We start from the raw sequence: 18,834 nt of genomic DNA on the forward strand, positions 1-18,834 counted from the left end.
TGCTTTGACGAATAGAATGTGGCCAAGTGTAGGCCTCAAGAGGTCCACAGGAATCTGCTCACGTTATCTTGGAATACTTCCCTGAGACTCTTGGTGAAAAGCCTGCTCTGGCCTGGACAATATAGGCCACATGGATCAGAGACAAGTGCTCAGCTGAGGTGCCTTGTTCACACAAACCAGTGCGTGCACCAACCGCTTGATGTGTGATCAAGGCTGTCCTAATTCACCTTGTCCCAGACAAGCTACCAGATGACCACCACCTCATGAATGAACCCAGACAGATGAAACCAACACTATCGCCCAAGTATTCACCACCCAAATGATTGACAAACAGAATTGGGTGCTGTTTGAAGCCGTCAGGTTTTGGGGCAGTGTTATATAGGAAAATCTGTTTTTTAAAATATACATATACATATGTATAAATACATATACATAAATACATAAATTCATATATATTTTTTTATTTGCTTATTTGAAAGAGAAAAAAAGCCTGAGCAGGAGTACACACACACACACACACACACACACACACACATTTATAAAAGATGAAGAAATTTTCAATTTTTTTTCAAATTAAACACTGTTTACCACAATCTGCTAACAGAAATTACTGCAACACGAGTCAAAATGACATAAAACTAAAGATAAGTGTTTGTAATCAGAAAACGTCCTCAAATGTCACTGATGATGTCAGATACTATATTTTTCATGATAGGATAAAAATATATTTTAATTTTACATTTTTTACAATCAAATGAATAGATTTTAAAATATTAACTTACCGTGGTTTTAGTACAGTATCCTAGGGCGACTTCATAGTGAACTTTCTGTATTTCTTGTAATATATTTGGGCCATATGATTCCACAATAATATACAGACCAAGATTTTCTGTATAGACTATTTGAGCCCAAAAGGACAGGTTCTGTCCCTTGTCCAAAAAGTGAAAAACACTAAAAACATTATTATGAAATGCCATGTAGGGGCAGTTTTCTTGTATATAGAAATTCACACTTTGTGTTTCCAGTTTTAAAGGATATTCCTGTGACTGTACGGTGGCATTTTCAAAAACATATATGAAATATATTTGAGTAGATGTACTCAATAGAATTAATGACTTAACTGTGCTATTTGTCCATGAGTGTAGTTTTACTGCATCTTTAATATTGATCTTGAAATAAAACATGATGTTATTTTCCATTTTTGCCAAAATATTTCCATAATAATCTGGAAAAGAAGGAGAAAAGTTTGTTATTCTAAGTAACCATAAATCCATGCGCTTTTTTATTTTTAAAGATTTTGTTTATTTGACACAGAGAGAGAGCTCACAAGTAGGCAGAGAGAGAGAGGGAAGCAGGCTCTCTGCTGAGCAGAGAGCCCAATGCAGGGCTCGGTCCCAGGACCCTGAGATCATGACCTGAGCCGAAGGCAGAGGCTTAACCCACTGAGCCACCCAGGCGCCCCAAATCCATGCACTTCTAACCAGAATTATTTCTTTTATAGTAATGAAGGATTTATCTGTTTTGAGAAAAATTAGAGTGTGTAGGTGCAAACCTGCAACTTTATGTGATGCTGGAAAGCTTCTACTTCATAGTACAGTGATTCTTTTCCTGGATACATTTCTTCTTATATTTATGACATCACTTTATATATGACATCACTTACACAAAAAAGCTGGTATTAGTGCACTAAATAATAATGAGCATGGGCATGCAGGAATAGTATTATTAGGAAACATTTTGCTATGGATGGAATTTTGTCTTCCCCCATGCCCCCAAAATGGGTAGGTTGAAACCCCAGCTTGCATTGTGACTGTATTTCATGATAATGTCTTTCAGGAGGTAATGGGAGTTTAAACTAGGTCATAAAGCCCTAGTCCAATATGACTGATATTCTTGTCAGAGGAGGAAGACATAAGACCTTTCTGTGCATGCAGGCAGGGGAAAGGCCATGTGAGGACACAGTAAGAAGGTGGCCCATGTCTCCAAGCAAGGAAGAGGGTCCTTGTCAGAAACCAACCTTGATACCACCTTGATCTTGGACTTCTATGCTGCAGAACTGTGAGAACATACATTTCTATTGTTTAAGCCACATAGCCCGTGATATTTTGTTATAGAAGCTGTAACAGACTGACACTATTGGGATAAAGAAATGGGGCTGTGTGTGTGTGCGTGTGTGTGTGCTGATACATCTTCAGGTTCACTCTGTAAATAATAACCAACTTCCTTCTCTTAACAGAGTATTATGCCTAAGTCACAGAGGTTCATAGACAATAAGTCTCTTAAAATCTTTGATTCTAGTAGCTGTATCGGTAAAATGAACAGTTGGACTAGTTGATTTCATGGCTTTCTTTCCAGACATGACATTCTCCGTGGATGGTTTCTAGGGGTATACTTTCCTAATTTAAAACAACAACAACAACAACAACAACAACAACACTTTAAAGGGACTGGCTAGAGGGAGCAAGGTCAACTCGTAGAGTGAGAAGCCCAGAGTGTACTGTGCTTATGCAACTTACATTTGAAATTTGAATGCATAAGTGGCATTTTCACAAATTATTATAAATTACATTCTAGTAAAACTCCTAATCAGCAATGTCAATTGTTTTCAGGACCAGAATACTTTAAAAAAGACATCGCTGTCCACATACACATCCTTATAACCTTAAGCTCTCATGTAGTGATAATGTCGTCAGTAGGAAAGCAACAATATGAGAAATGCTGGTGAAATTGTTGCATTGATTGGTAAGGTGAATGTGCAGCTCGGAATATTTGTCAGAGTGTTTTAGTATAACGGCAAGGGGGAGATGCCCTTACTGCTGAGGCCCCACACTGGGGGCATGGAGAGCCAGTGCTGACGTGTGGCTAACTTGGCAAACTCTGCGGCTGTGCGCAGGTGAGCTGCGGTGCCGAGGTCCTATGGGCACCGTGGTGACAAGCTACTTTTCCTCATATAACTTACTTTATAAATTTAATTTTTTTTTTTTTTTTTTTGCTTTCGGCAATAACTCCTTCCAGGCTTACCCAATTCTGGGCCTGCTGTGCCTTGTGTGTTGTGTTTCTAGAAATTTCAGCAGGTAGAAGGAGAGAAAAATGCAGGTGGATGACCCAACAAAATCCACCGGGATGTTGAGTGAGGAAAGTAGGTGCAGGATACAAACACAGTGTGATGACACACAAAATGTGTAGCCTCACAAAACAATAAAATATATACTGCTCTTGGATTTTAGATAATGTCCAGGTCATGTGGCGATGTGCAGCGAGCCTTGCCTGTTGCCACTTTTGGGCTCACATACGACGTAGTCAGACACAACAAATTTCAGTTCCACAAACTTGGCATGCTGTCTCCTGCCTCCGGGTCTTGTCTACTTCACCCCCCATCCTGACCGTTGATCTAATATTTCTAGTATGTACCCTCTTCCTGTTCTTAGTTTGGAAGGCGTTTCCTCTATTTAGCCTTTCCTAATCTCATAAATCTGGATTACATGTCCCTCCTCTGTGCTTTCCAGCTCTCTCTCTTCTTTCTTTCATGCTGCTCATTAAAATGTTATTTTTAAAAATTAATTTATTTATTTGAGAAAGAGAGTCAGCATGGGGGGGGGGTGAGGGGCAGAGAGAGAGGAGGGCATGCAGACTCCCACTGAGCAGGGAGCCTGATGCAGGGCTGGACCCCAGGGTCCCGAGATCATGACCTCAGTCGAAATTGAGTATTTTGCTTTTGTTTTCTTTTCCTTTGAAAGGAACCCTTAACTTGTTTATCAGATCTACTTTCTATTTAATTCCTTAATTTCTGCTTTTGTCATTCTTGATTATTCACTTGAGCTTTCTTTTTGCAACTTTGGTGTCTGTTGCCTGCTTCTTACGGTAAATGATTAGTTCATTTATTCTCAGTCTTGTTTCCTAAGCATTTAAAACTACTAATAAACATAAGGGTGGGGCACCTGGGTGGCTCAGTGGGTTAAGCGTCTGCCTTTGGCTCAGGTCATGATCTCAGGGTCCTGGGATCGAGCTCCGTGTGGGGCTCTCTGCTCAGCAGGGAGCCTGCTTCCTCCTCTCTCTCTCTCTCTGCCTGCAGCTCTGCCTACTTGTCATCTCACTCTCTCTGTCAAATAAATAAATAAAATCTTTTAAAAAACAAAACAAAAAACCCCATAAGGCTATATGTTTTTCTCGCTGTGGCTTTAGCTGCATCCACAAACCTTTATATACAGTGTTTTTAATCTCGTTTTTAAAATAATTCCTAATTTTCATCTTCACATTTAATCCAATGTTCACTTAGTAATGTTTTAATAAGCGAGACATCTGGGTGGCTCACTTGGTAAGCATCCGACTCTTGATTTTGGATTGGGTCATGATATCAGGGTCATGAGATCGAGCCCCATGTCATGTCAGGCTCTGTGTTGCACATGGAGCCTGCTTCAGATTCTCCCTGTCCCTCTGCCCCTCCCCTGTCCCGGGCTTGCTCTCTCCTTTTCTTTATCAAAACAAAACAAAACAAAAAACTTCACAGTATGACCTGACAATTTGTACAAGAGTATGGCCAATAAAAATAGGAAGAGACTAGATATAACCTCTTGTTATGAAATGTGTGATAAAATGAGAATTACCCATTTTTCTGTACTAGGTAAATATCAAATATAGTATATGAAAATATACATTTTCCAATACTTTTGGAGAAACTTAGACTGTTACAACTTTTGCTGGAGGGCCACTGGAAAGGATTTATTAATTTTTAAAATATTTAAATTACTGATTCATGAATTCTACATCTGATAATTTATATTAAAGGATACCTGTACAAATGTACAAAAATATACATAGAAGCACATTCTCTGCAGCACTATTCGTGATAGCAAAAGAACTGAAGCCTGATAGCTGTCTAAATATCTGTTTACACTCCTATTAGTTTAGATGATAGTGTAGAGAAACCACGGAACACAATGCAGCAGCTAAAAATGGCATCATTTTTGTATGTATTAGATGTTTTGAAAATATGGCCTATTATATTTTGAATTTGCTCTTTCAGAAGTCCTGATAAAATCACAGCAACTTTTTTTAAGATCTTATTTAAAAAAATACTTTATGTATTTATTTGACACAGAGAGAGAGAGAGAGAGAGATCATAAGCAGGCAGAGAGAGAGGGGAGGAAGCAGGCTCCCCGCTGAGCAGAGAACCCGACGTGGGGCTTGATCCCAGGACCCTGGGATCATGACCTGAGCCGAAGGCAGAGGCCTAACCAACTGAGTCACCTAGGTGCCCCTTAAGATCTTATTTTTAAGGGATCTCTATACCCAGTGTGGGGCTCGAACTCACGGCCTCGAGATCAAGAGTCCCATGCTCCATCAACTGAGCCAGCCAGGCGCCCTCACGGCAACTTTTAAAGATTTTATTTATTTATTTGACAGACAGATCTTAAGTAGGCAGAGAGGCAGGTAGAGAGAGTGGGGGAAGCAGGCTTCCCACTGAGCAGAGAGCCCGATGCGGGGCTCGATCCCAGGACCCTGGGATCATGACCAGAGCCAAAGGCAGAGGTTTTAACCCACTAAGCCACCCAGGCGCCCCATCTCATGGCAACATTTAAATAGTGGGTTGTTTGAGAAATGGAAATGTTACAGGCTGAGGGCTTTTTAAATTCATAGTTCATATGCTTATAGTTTAGAGTTTTTATTTCAGCATTTCTAAATGGCTCTCAGTATAACATTCAACCTTTAAGTTTCTTCTAAAAGTATCCCCCGTTGATTATTCTAACTTTATCTCCTTATTACTGTGGTCAACGGCCTTTTAATAAAACACAAATATGATTCTGCTTCTCTTTTGCTCAAAACTCTTTAGAACTCCCTATACGGGCCTTAGGAGAAGGTCCAATTTCTTCACATGGCTTGTGTAAATCTTGTAACCTGATCTTGATTTCTCCAGCAGAGATTTCTCCTTTTTCTCTCAGGAGAACTCTGTGTCAGCATTGAATTGTCTTTCAAGGCCTGAACTGTATGTACCCTGTTGTCTCTGTCTCTGGGTTGTTGGGCACCCTGTCCCCACTGTTGTCTTCACTGCCTAACTAACCTCTACCCATTCAGCAGGCCTCAGCTTAGACGGCACTTCCACAAGGAAGCCTTCTGTACCCCCCCATCCCCCAGAATGGGTGAGGTCCTCAATCTGTGTGCCTCTCTAGCTCCTGATATTGGCTCTGTCATAGCATTAACCATGTTGCTAGGAGTCATGGCTGGAGGGCAGAATGCATGGAAACATCTCTGAGAGATGTCTGGAAACTAGACCCTGACATGCTTCTCCATTTGGGAATCAGGAAGATGAGGGATCAAGAAAAAGAGGCTGCAGAGGAGTAGAGAGTGAAGTAGCAGGAGAGGCAAAAAAAGCGATGCCCCAGAAGTCAGGTGAAAAAATGTATTTCAAGAATCAGACCCTGCTAGGGGAGCCTGGGTGGCTCAGTTGGTTATGTGTCTGCCTTCGGCTCAGGTCATGATCCCAGGGTCCTGGGATCAAGCCCCAGGTTGGGCTCTCTGCTCAGTGGAGAACCTGTTTCTCCCTCTTTCTCTGCCTGCTGCTCCCCCAGCTTGTGTTCTCTCCCTCTCTGTCAAATAAATAGTCTTTGGGGAAAAAAAAAAAGGAATCTTGCCGTGCTGACAATGCCGGCTCATGGAGGATGGCTGAAAACCGGCCATTGGGTTAGCAAAGTGCAGGTTGTTAAGAACCTTGACAAGAGCACTTCCCATGGAATATTTGATTCGTGTGGCTTCATGAGAAAGGGAGGAAAGACGAAGAAGTGAAACTAGGCAATATTTTTAAGAGTTTTGTTGTAAAGGGGAACATAAGAATCAACTGTTTGGGAGTTGCCAGGTGATAGGCATCAAGAAAGACATTACAAGGGGCGCCAGGTGGCTCAGTTGGATGAGTGTCTGACTCTTGATTTCAGCTCAGGTCATGATCCCAGGGTTGTGGGACTGAGCCCTGAGTTGGGCTGTGGGCTCAGTGTGGAGTCTGCTTGTCCCTCTCCCTCTCCTCCTCCCCCTGTTCATGCTCTCTTTCTAATTAATAATAATTTTTTTTTAAAGACAGACATTACAGTTTACAGCAACATTTCCTTTAAATTCCATGGTTAGGTTTATCTCCTAACCAGACTTTTTGAGGATGGAACTTCCTATTTCTTTGCATTGCCTATAATGTTTAGTATACTATCTTGGGAACAGTAAGATTCAGAATTACTACTGTTAGCTGAAGGTTTATCATGTGTCCAGTTTTATTCTAAGCATTTTACAAGCCCTTATCCAATCAACACAGCCACCCTACATTCCAGATTAGGAAATGAGACTTGCAAACATTCAATGACTTGCCCATGGAGGCGAATATGGGTCCGTTCAACTCTACAACACCTACTATAGGTTGAATTGTGTCCCCTCATGAAAGATGTTGACATTCTAATTCCCAGTACTACTTCAGAATGTGACCTCATTTGAATAGGATCATTACAGAGGTGATTAGTTAAGATGAGGTCCCACCGGAGTAGGGTGGGCCCTGTGTCCTTGCAACAAGATAGCATGTGAGGACACAGGGAGAAAGCTATGTCGTGATGAAGGCAGAGGTTGGAATGAGGTAGCTGTAAGCCCGGGAATGGCAAGGTTTGGCAGCAAGCCACCAGAGGTTAGGAAGAAGCAATGGACGAGCCTCCCTTCAGGTTTCAGAGGGAATGTGGCATTGCTCACACTTTGAATGGGGACATTTAGTCTCCAAAGCTGAGACAATAAATTTCTGTTGTTTGAAGCTACCCAGTTGTGGTAGCCCTAGGGAACCCTAGACAGCACCATATCACGTCTTACGCTGAAAATGCCTGTGTGGACTGCTTGGTTCGTATCTGCTGAATGATCAAAATGAATCTATGGGAAAGACCCAAAACTTGAGTTTGCCGTTTCTCTATGTGAGATCATAGTTAACCTTGGTAGAACTTAGGATATCCATTTTTAGGTGGTAAAAGTACACCTTTACCTACCAAAAGCATTGTATACGAGTGCATTTGTGATTGTTACACCTTCATGAGGAAGAGGTCTACCATAAAATCTAGAATAATTTTTGCAGAATGAGAATGCCTCACCTATGAAAATATCATGAATAATGCTGTTATGTGCTAATCTGGACAAATTTCCAAATTCTGTAGGTGTTTGTAAAACTCCAGTCTCTGTGAAATTGTGATAAAAATAGTAGATCCTATATTTGTCCCAGAGTACTAAACCTGGCAGTGCTGTGAATATAAAATGTGGAGTTAAAAAACTGTCAATAGGGACATCTAACACAAAGTTTTGGTTCACACAGTCTTCTGTATCTTCGTTGTATATTACCAAGTAAATCGTTTTGTTGACCGTACAGGTAGTGCAGTAACTTAAAAATAAGGCAAGTTCCAAAGGGTGTCCTGGATACTCGACATTGTGTATAGTCAGCGTAGCAGCTGATGGTATATTTAGAAAATTTTTCAGTTTTTCAGTAGTCATTATTTTGACAAATTTAAGAAAATCATATCCAAGATAAACTTCATTTTTTGTCCAGGTTGCCACTCTACTTCTTGTTTTACCCTATAAAAAATTGAAAATGTTATAAGATTTATGGTTTTAGTGATAGTCCTAACAAGTCTGATCTTTTAATTTGCTATATTTAAAATGTAGTGTCTATTAAGGTTTAGCATTTAGGGTATTTCTGAATACTACTCCAGGCATTGAAATATATTACATAGAAATGTATCATATGTATTCATAAAAATAAATTATTTCAGTAATTTTATTCTTTGATATATTGTTTCTATCTGAAGAAATAATTCATCTGAATTCACTTTTAAATTGACCCTCAGAGAGTATCAGCTTTCTCTTTTCTTATGTGTTTATCTACTTTGGCCATGAGTGTCCCTTCCATGTTCATTACTGTCAAGATATAAAGACACTTCAAACATTAAGTTATTTTTGGAATTACAGTTTCCTTGGATATGAGATAAAGAGAAGACAGAACTAAAAACCTTAGACAGACCAATACCACCTTTTCATGAACACAGGTTGTTAGAGAGGAAGGCCCCTGAGAGGCTGCTATGTCTGAAATTCAGTGGGCCTAATTTCATTTAGAGAGCCAAGAACCCTTCTTCCCTGTCTCTCCTTCCCAACTGTTTCTAATTCTTAGAGATTTTTACTTAACATGTAACCTCTACGTTCATGATGACCAAAAGGAGTCTCTTGGACACATCTTGTCTCCTTAAGTTTATGTAATACCCAAATATTTAGTATTAAATATACTCAGACAGGCTGTAGACAGATATCAAACTGGTAACCAAAGAAACAGACCATTTGGTGAAGAGTCATTTCAGGAAAAAACCATTTTATCAAATGAAGATTCAATTTAATGTTTAGACCTAGTTGCTTTAAATCAGTGTGAGACAATCCTTGAAGAGGAAATATATTAGAAACAAAATGAGCCCTTCATAGAAAAGACCCATAGTTATTCTTCTTCTTGGCAGAGGGATGGGAGTCCATCATAAATATGACAGATGGGAATTCCAAGGAATGAGTTTTTACCCACCCACAAACTTTCGCATAGATCTTCACTTAGTGCTTGTGTGAAGTAAGCCAAATATTTTGGGACAAGGTAGGGGAGCTGATAGATCCCTCTCAGGCATTCAGGCCTCTCCCAGATATAAAGCAGTAATCCTCTGAAGATAGGGAGGGGGCTGGCAGCCAGGCAGCCAAATTGGGAGAAATCCATCTGCATTCTGGATTCTCAGCTACCATAGGCTGGGAGCAGGTAAGAGAGCTGGGGGACACTCTCCCTCTGACCCATGGCCGGCCTTTTCCCAGTGTAAAGCAGTCTCCCAGCTATGACTTGGGACAGGGAAGCAAGAGAGAGAGAGATACATCTCCCAAAGCATAAAAATCTGGACCAAGATGAGGGAGGGAAGAATCCCTTAGTGATCAAAACGCTGGCAACTAGGCTGTAGAGACAAGACAGCGCTCCCTAGGTTTGGAAAGGTGGTGGCCAGTTGTAAAGTAGGAAGAGATCTCTGGAATCTTGTCAGTGCTAAGAGCCCAAGCATGGCTAAAGACAAAACAACTCATAAAAATGCTGAAGGACCTAGTGGAAAAGATGGGCAACATGAGGGCAGAGATGGGGAATTTCAGCTGAGATATGTTAATGATAAAAAAGAAGTGAAAATGCTAGATATAAAAAAATTTTTTAAATTATATATAAAATTATATTAAAAATTATTCAATGGATTCAAGAGTAAGTGGGAAAAGCCAAGTAGATAACTTGAAGACAGTTTAATATACAAACTGAAATACAAAGAAGTAGGGTAAAAAAAAATGAATAGATTGTCCGAGATCTGTGGGACAATATTAAACAGTATCATATATGTGTTTTTAAACTTCTAGAAGTAAAGGAAAAACAGAATTGTGCAGAAGAAATATTTGAAGAGATACTGTCCAAAAATACCACTAAATTAACGAATGACATTACCCCAGAAATCGAAGAAGTTCCCTTGAACCACAAACAGGATACATACAAAGGAAATCATACCTAATCAATAATAAAAGTGCTGAAAACCAAAGATAAGGAGCAAATTCTGAAAGCAGCTACAGATAGAAAGACACAGGGTATATATGAGAACAATGGCATGAAAAATGGCTCATTTCTTACCCCAAATGGTTAGAGGCCATAAGATAACGGAATGATGTTTTTATAAATTACTCTATAAACAACAAAAACCAGCCGTCATCCTATAGTTCTGTATTCAGTGAAAAATGTTCTTCAAAAATGAAGGGAAAAAATAAAGACACTTTTATACAGACAAATGCTGACAGAACTTGTTATACAAGAAAATTCAAAGACATTCTTCAGGCTGAATGGAAATGAGTTCAGGAAGAACTCTGGATACGCAAACAGAAATAAAGCATACCCAGGAGAATATAGATGTAAAAGACTTATTTTGTTATCAGTTGATATTTATATACCTATATATCTTTATGACAATTGGCATTTTTAAAAAGATTTATTTATTTATTTATTTGAGAGAGGGAGAGCATGAACAGGAAGGGTAGGGGCAAAGGGTGAGAGAATCTCAAGCAGATTCCATGTTGAGTGGGGAACCTGACTCGGGGCTTGATCTCATGAACCTGAGATTATGAGCCAAAAGCAAGAGTCTAACATTTAACTGACTATATCACACAGGTACCCCATATGACAAAAGCAAAACTTTTAACTTTTTAAAGCAAAATTATTAACAATGTATTTTGATAATGAATCTTGGAACACTGAAAAAATAAAATAAAGTTAAAAAAAATTAAAACATTGCATTTTGAGATTTATAGCATATTTAGAAGTAAAATATGAGATGAGAGTATAAAGGGTAAAAATGGGTATAAATGAAATCATACAGTTATTAGTTTCTTAACACTGTTGTAAAGTATATATTTGAAATTAGGCTCTGATAAATTAAAAATTATTGGATAGCCAAGTGTAACCACTAACAAATAGTTTTGAATGAAAAAGAATCAATACAGTAGAAGACACAGAGATACTGAAAAATACAGGATCCATTCAGAAGACAAGAAAAGAGAAGCAAAAAAACAAGTGAGGTTGATAGAAAACAAATGCCAAAATGTAGACCTAACTCCAACCATAGCAATAGTTATGTTAAATCTCAGTGGACTGAAGACTATAACGTTAGGGCACAGGTTGTCACACTGGAGAAGAAGCCAGGCTCTGCAGTTTTTAAGAAATAGAAAGCCACAGCATGAATGATAGTAAAAGGATCAAAAACAATGATACACCATACAAGCATGAAACATAAGAGAGCTAGTGTCTACCCTCTGAAAGAGATCAGACAGTAGAAGACTGAACACACCAAAAGCTGGTGAGATATGAAACTAAATGAAAAAATCTGCTTTCAGTATTTTATGTCTTAATTACTATAGCCTTATAATAAAGTTTGATATGTGAGAGAAGAAACACTTGGCTATTCCATCCCCTTCCAACCCTCAGCTCTTTACTCTCTCATATACATATTTTAGAATCAGTGTGTTGAGTGCCACAAAGTAACATTGCAATTTTAATTCAACTGGCATCAAATCTATAGATAAATCTGGGAAGTACTGAAACACTCTTAATATTCTGTATTCTAATCCATGAACATGATAGAGCTAGCTACTTACTCAGATTTTCATTAATATTTTTGATATTTTATTTTGATCTCAACCAAGATCTTATACACTTTTAGTGGCATTTATTTTTAGATATCTGTAATTTTTTGGTTCTACCTTGAATTTCCATATGACTTTTAGAATCAGCTTCTCAATTTCTACTGCATATAAGAGAACGATGACATGAATAAAGGCTGTCCACTGGGATTGTTACAATGTGTGCTGAATTTCTCAAGCATAGACATCCTAACGGTATAGAGTCTTCTCACCAATGAAGAAGGCTCCATACACCACTGGGTCTGGAACTCAGGACCCTGAGATCGAGCCAAGATCAAGAATTGGATGCCCAACTAACTGAGCTATCCAGGTGCCTGCAACTAACTGGAACATCAAATCTTAAAAGAAAAAAAAATCCAATTTGGCAACTGATATCTTTTAATTAGTGCTCTGGCCATTTAAATTTAATGAAATTATTTATATGTTTCTATATAGCTCTACCATTTTATTGTTTACTTTGTATCCTCTGTTTTTGTCCTGGTGGTTTTTTTTTTGCCTTCTGCCTTTTTTTTTTTTTTTTTTGGCTTTTCTGCTTTCTTTTGGATTATTTGAAAAAAATATTTTTAGGGGGAGCATGGGTGGCTCAGTCAGTTAAGCATCTGCCTTTGGCTTGCATCATGATTTCAGGGTCTTGGGATTGAGCCCCACAAAGTGGTCCCTACTCAGTGGGGAGCCTGCTTCTCCCTCTCCCTCTGTCTGCTGTTCCCTCTGTTCATGCCCTCTCTCTTTCTCAGACAAATAAATAAAATTTTTAATATATATATATATTTTAGTATTCCAGTATTCCATAGTATTCCAGTATTCCATTTTATTTTTATTTTTTTTAAAAGATTTTATTTATTTATTTGACAGACAGAAATCACAAATAAGCAGAGTCAGGCAGAGAGAGAGGGGGAAGCAGGCTCCCTGGTGAGCAGAGAGCCCGATGTGGGGCTCGATTCCAGGACCCTGGGATCATGACCTGAGCCAAAGGCAGAGGTTTTAACCCACTGAGCCACCCAGGCGCCCCAGTATTCCATTTTAATTTATATATTGATCATTTACTTTTTTAGTGGCTGCCCTAGGGCTTACAATTTATGTCCCTACTTTTCACAACCTACTTAGAATTAATACTTTAATATTTTAAGTGGAATAAAGAAACCTCACTACTCCATAGGTTCCTTTTGCCTTCCTCATTTATGTTGTAATTGTCCTATATATCAAGATACATTAAAAGCCCCACCAGAAAATATTTATGTTTTAAGTTTTGCTTTTATACATATTTGCTGTCATACCTATCTTAAGGAAATAAGATAGGATAAGGAACTTATGTATTACCCATATAAGTACCATTTCTTTATTGTTCTTTATTAATTTCTGACTTTTTAAATTTTCCATTTCCTTTCCACCTGAAAGCTTCTTAGGCATTTATTAGAAGAGGTCTGCTGGTAACAAATTCTCTTGAGTTTTCTTTCATCTAAAAATGTCTTTATTTTTCTCCTTAATTCCTAAAAGATATTTTTGTCTCTAGGTTAATGTTTCTTCTCTTTCAGCATTTAATATTACTTCATCACCTTCTGTCATCTATGGCTCCTGATGAGAAATCTGCCATCACTTGAATCATTGTTCTCCTGTACAGGATATGTCATTTTTCTCTGGGTGCTTTCTATTCTTCCTCCTTTGGTTTTCAGTAGTTTATGAATTTCTTTGCAATTATCTTGTTTGGAGTTTGCGGAGTTTCATGACCCTATAAGTTTATATCTTTTGCCAAATATGGAATGTTTCTAACCATTAATTATTCTAATATTTTTTTCTAAATGATACTCTTTCTCCTCTCCTTCTTGAAACTTCAATGACATGAATGCTAGACATTTTGGTATCATCCCACAGGTCTCTAAAACTTGTGTGTTTTTTTTTTTGAGATTTATTTATTTCTTTTAGAAAGCGAGAGAGCAGGAGAGGGAGAGAGTCTCAAGCAGATGCCATGCTGAGCACAGAGCCTGACATGGGGCCCGATCTCATGACCCCTGAGATCAGACCTGAACTGAAACCAAGAGCTGGACACTTGACCAATTGCACCCACCAGGTGCCCCAGACTTGGTTCAGTTTTGACAGTTTTTTTCTATTGTTTAGATTGGAAAATTTCCATTGAAATTTTAACACTTCAGTTTTATTGACTATTTCCTATGTCATGTCATCTCCATTTTGCTATTGATGATATCTAATAAGTTTTCAATGCAGTTATTCTATTTATACTCTAAAATATCTGGTTTTTGTTCTTTAAAATAGTTTCAAACATTCTTTTTCTTCACAATTGTTTCATCGAATGTGTATAATTTTAGATTGACAATAATTTGATTTCAGTTATTTGAGTATTTTCTTATCTTCTGGCTTCCACCTGTCCTAATTACTTTGTTGCCTTGCTTGTAATTTGTCTTTCTTATCTGGATACTTTCAATATCTTGCTAGTCTTTGACTGCCATGCAACTTGTGACCATGCAATTTGATTATTTTGTGTTAAGGCAGTTTTATTTTTTAACATATCAGTTGGAATTTATTAGTATTTTTGGACTGAGGATTGATATCTTTCTTGAAGTCTGAAAAATTCTCAGTTCTTTCCCATCTCTCTAGTCTTTCATTTTGGAATGTTGATTAGATGTATGTTGGATCTTTTCTTTTCCATTCTCTTTTCTCTTGTTCTTTTTTTCTTGTTTTCTATTTCTTTTTCTCTCAGTTTTTTATTTTGTTTAATTTCTTCTCATCTAATTTTCAATTTAAGTTGTCCATTGAATTTTAATTTCAATTTCATTATTTTACCTAAGCTTATTACATAAAATGTAATATTTTAACATTTATTTTTACATATTAAAACTTTTGAAATACAATCCACATACAGAAAATGGACTGAATAGAAAAATACACTGCTGGAAGAGTTGTGCAAAGCAAAGTCTGTGTAATGACCGTGGAGATTTAGAAATGGAATATTATCAGAACTCCCAACTGTCACCCATGCTCTCTCCCAGTCACTATGTTTTTCCTTTCCAGGATAACCACTACCCTAAATTTTATAGTAATGGCTTTCTTGCTTTTGGTTTTACTAACTGCCTGGCCATTTGGTAGATTCATTTTTCCCTATGTTTTCCATTTATTTAAATCTATTAAAGATATTTTGTATTTTGCCAACTCCAATACCTGATGGCTTTGTAGGAATGATTCTTCTCCTTATTGTTTCTGCTGGCTCTCACAGCATCTAATGTTTCTTTGTGTGTTTTGTCGTTTTTTACTGTGAGCTCAATTTTGTCAGAATGTTATCTGTGGGAAATTTTCAAAGCCCGACTTGAGGGTTTATTTCTCCAGAAATTATGATGTTTAATTCTGCTTGGTAATAGCCTTAATGTTTTTTAAACTACACAGGTCCTGGGAATCTGGGCCCCAGAGTCCATGTGGGTTGATTTCTCATCACAAATTCTAAAGACAGACTTTCTCTCTTTCTAAGAGTTAACGCTGGGATAGATTTAATTATGTTGGGAAAGTTTTTGAAGATTCTTGTTTTATGAAAAAATGATTATCAGATGCCCTACCTTGCTCAGGCCCGAGGGCTTGTGTCTAAGTAACAGAGGTCTAAATATATAAGATCAGCACATGAGCTTACAGCAGCTGAGATTTGGGAATTGGCTTATGCCTCTCGGTTAGTGATCTCGGACCACCCCATTCCTCTCAGGATTTCTCCTATTTCCATACAGGTATAGCTATTTGCTTTTTAAAAAGTTTAAAATTTTTACACAACATTTTAAGTGTTTTATAGTGGAACAAACTTTAGGATATCTTATTCCCTATATTGTCAAAAAGAGGAGTTAATTCATTTTTTGAGAGTACATAGACTTTTTGGGGAAAATATTTTTTTGGACCTTTTGCCCACATCAAGGTTAAACAAAACTCTCATAATATGGCTAAATGACTGCATAATAATACATAAGATTTATTTTATTTCTTTTGTTAGAAGTGTATCTCTATAAAGATGCCTCTAAAATGTTAGGTAAGGAAGATGGACTTATTTACAACCATAAATAAAATAACTCTGCAAGAAAGCTGTATAGTGTAGTCTCATATTTCACTGAATTAAATAATATAGTAAATAAATCTAAATGTGTAAGTGTAATATACATATATATAATCTTTTACTAACCTTTAATAAATAGTTGATCCAACACCATTTTCTTGTTGTAATACCAATAATTCCACTATCAGGAAGATTTTCACTTACTCCCAGCCTTTTGAACTCAGCAAAACTTTTTACGTAAAGAACGCCATTTATTAGAAAAAATATTCCATCCCGTGATAGGCTCACATCAGATACATTGTGCCTTTCATCGTCAGTCAAAATGTTTGGAGGCACTCTGACTCTGGTCCAGCTGTGGAATGAATCATTTGTTTGAAAGGTCTCCATATCAGCAACCACAACAACAAATGAAGGAACACAAGCAGTCCAGGCTGCCATTAACTGACTACCACGTGGTGAAGAGATTGGTAAAAATCCAGGAATCTCAGGTACTGTCATCAAAGGAAAGGCCAGCACAAAAAGAAAATCTGCAGTAAAGCAATCTTGAAAAGCCACTTGATTTCCTTTAATCTCCTTTAGCATATCATCTAATGTCATTGGTACCAAAATACGCCAGGTCCTAAGAAGAAAAAAATAGAAAATAGAAAAATAAAATGACCTCTCTCTCTTCTCTCATCCAATTTGTACATTGTTCATCATTACATTTATCATTTAATTTTTTTTTTAACTTTTATCAACATATATCTGGGTTAAACAAATCAAATAGCACTAAAATGCTATCTTTGCCCCATTTCTCATCATTTATCACTCTTATTCCCAAAGGAAAACAGTCTTGACTCTTATAGCTCTTTCATCTGCAATGTGTCTTCAAATTTTCAAATATTCTTATGCTTCTCTCAATATATGATTTTACACATTATATATTGGCTTCTTACATGCCAGATGAAGATATATTTCTCATAAAATGTAACTATTTACACGACTTCTCCCAGTATCACAGTGTTCAGATTAATCTGTATTACATTACATTGTTTTACTATGTAAACATTGTTTACTACTGTCAGTTATTTTACTATAATTACATTTCATATGTACATATATATTCATGAGGTAATAATTCTCCCAGAGGTAGTAATTATTTCCTTTTGAAAATTTGTTGTTTCTTAAGTGTTCCAATAGGTAATGTGGTGTTCCACAATATTTTCCATGTGGTAAATGTGGAGATAATCTAGTACTTGCTTCACTTCATTACTCTTTGGGCTGAAGCCACCATTTACTGGATCCTGTGCTTTGTTCTTTCTTGTTTTGCTAAAGCATTTTCTTCAGTACCTCTCTGTGAAAGTACATATGAACATAAAATTTTGAGACTCTGAATATCTGAAAATATTTTACACACCTGCTGGATAAATTGGCTAGGCAGAGACTTCAGAAATCTGAGGGCATTTTCTCCAGTCTTTTTGTATTAAAGTTTCCTAATGAAAAGTCAGATGATACATTGATTCTTGTTATTATTTAATGGGTTGCCTTTCTATAAGTTTTTAGGATCTTCCCTTTTTCTCTTGGTATTCTAAAATTTGACAGAGCTGGGTCTATCTACTGAGTGGATATACAGAGGAATTTGTGAAAATAAGAATTCTCCTATGTATCTCAGAAGTTATGAAAAATTCCAAGGAGAGTTTCTTATCAGGGCCATCCAGGAGACATGAGGCTCTAGATGTTTGGTAAATGTCTCTTGAGTTTCCTCTTTCCTCACTGTGCACATACTTGGGTGATGGCATTCTGCCCACTCAGGATGCGGTCCTGGCAGGTTGGGGGACCCATGTTAGGTAGCTGTAGGGTTATTACCAAACCTCTGTGCCCTAAACCATGCCACCATGAAATGTGATGCAATTACTGCTTTTTGCAAGCCACACTATTGACTCTAAAACATTGGTTTCAAGTACAGTTTCTGTGATCATCAGTACCATTTTTTACATTTTGTCCATATGTGTAGTTACATTATAATGAGGTATTGGTGACTCTTCTGTTTGGATGGAGAACTGTTTATCTACAAGGCCTAGAGAGAAGCCAACACTCAAGGCCTGGACAGAACATACTGAGCATTTCAATTTTCCATGTCTATCATTTTGATTTCGAGTGTTTGATTTTTTTCATTGTGATTATACACTTTGCAAAATCTTTTCTTACTTCTTTCCCATTTTATAACATGTTAGTTTTCTTTAATGTATACAATATCTTCTCCTATTTCTGTGAAGATGTTATTTATGCTTTTTTGGATCGTTTCTTTTGCTTCCTGCTATCTTTTGTTTCCTCTGAGTTCCATTGTTCTCTTTATTGATTTAGGTGTCTGATGTTCATGTTAGAAGCTTTTTGCAATTCTCTGGTAGTCTTTGGTTCTCCTTTAATATATAGGAGAGAAGTTGTAACAAGTTCTGGGTCAGTTCTTAGGAATACTTCTCACTCCTCTAGTGCTCCATTGTGCTTCTCCCCTTCTGACTCCAAATTTAAGTTATTTTAAGTAGGTCTGATCATGTTAATTCAAAGAAGAATCCTCTTCTATC

General features: G+C 37.4%; 1 protein-coding gene across 2 annotated transcripts in view; it reads right to left on the minus strand.

Annotated features, from left to right (window-relative positions):
• CATSPERE (catsper channel auxiliary subunit epsilon) overlaps positions 1–18,834 on the minus strand; it is a 145,238-nt gene that overhangs the window by 46,156 nt on the left and 80,248 nt on the right. For both annotated transcript variants that reach the window (XM_032862885.1, XM_032862886.1), the window contains exons 9-11: positions 16,400–16,892; positions 8,100–8,574; positions 783–1,225 (exon numbers count right to left, since the gene is read on the minus strand). In XM_032862885.1, coding sequence (XP_032718776.1) covers positions 783–1,225; positions 8,100–8,574; positions 16,400–16,892 — 1,411 coding nt within the window. The remainder of the gene's footprint in view (positions 1–782; positions 1,226–8,099; positions 8,575–16,399; positions 16,893–18,834) is intronic.

The sequence above is a fragment of the Lontra canadensis genome, unplaced genomic scaffold, assembly GCF_010015895.1.
Source record: "Lontra canadensis isolate GAN:19392208 unplaced genomic scaffold, GSC_riverotter_1.0 scaffold24, whole genome shotgun sequence".
Classification (NCBI taxonomy): Eukaryota; Metazoa; Chordata; class Mammalia; order Carnivora; family Mustelidae; genus Lontra; species Lontra canadensis.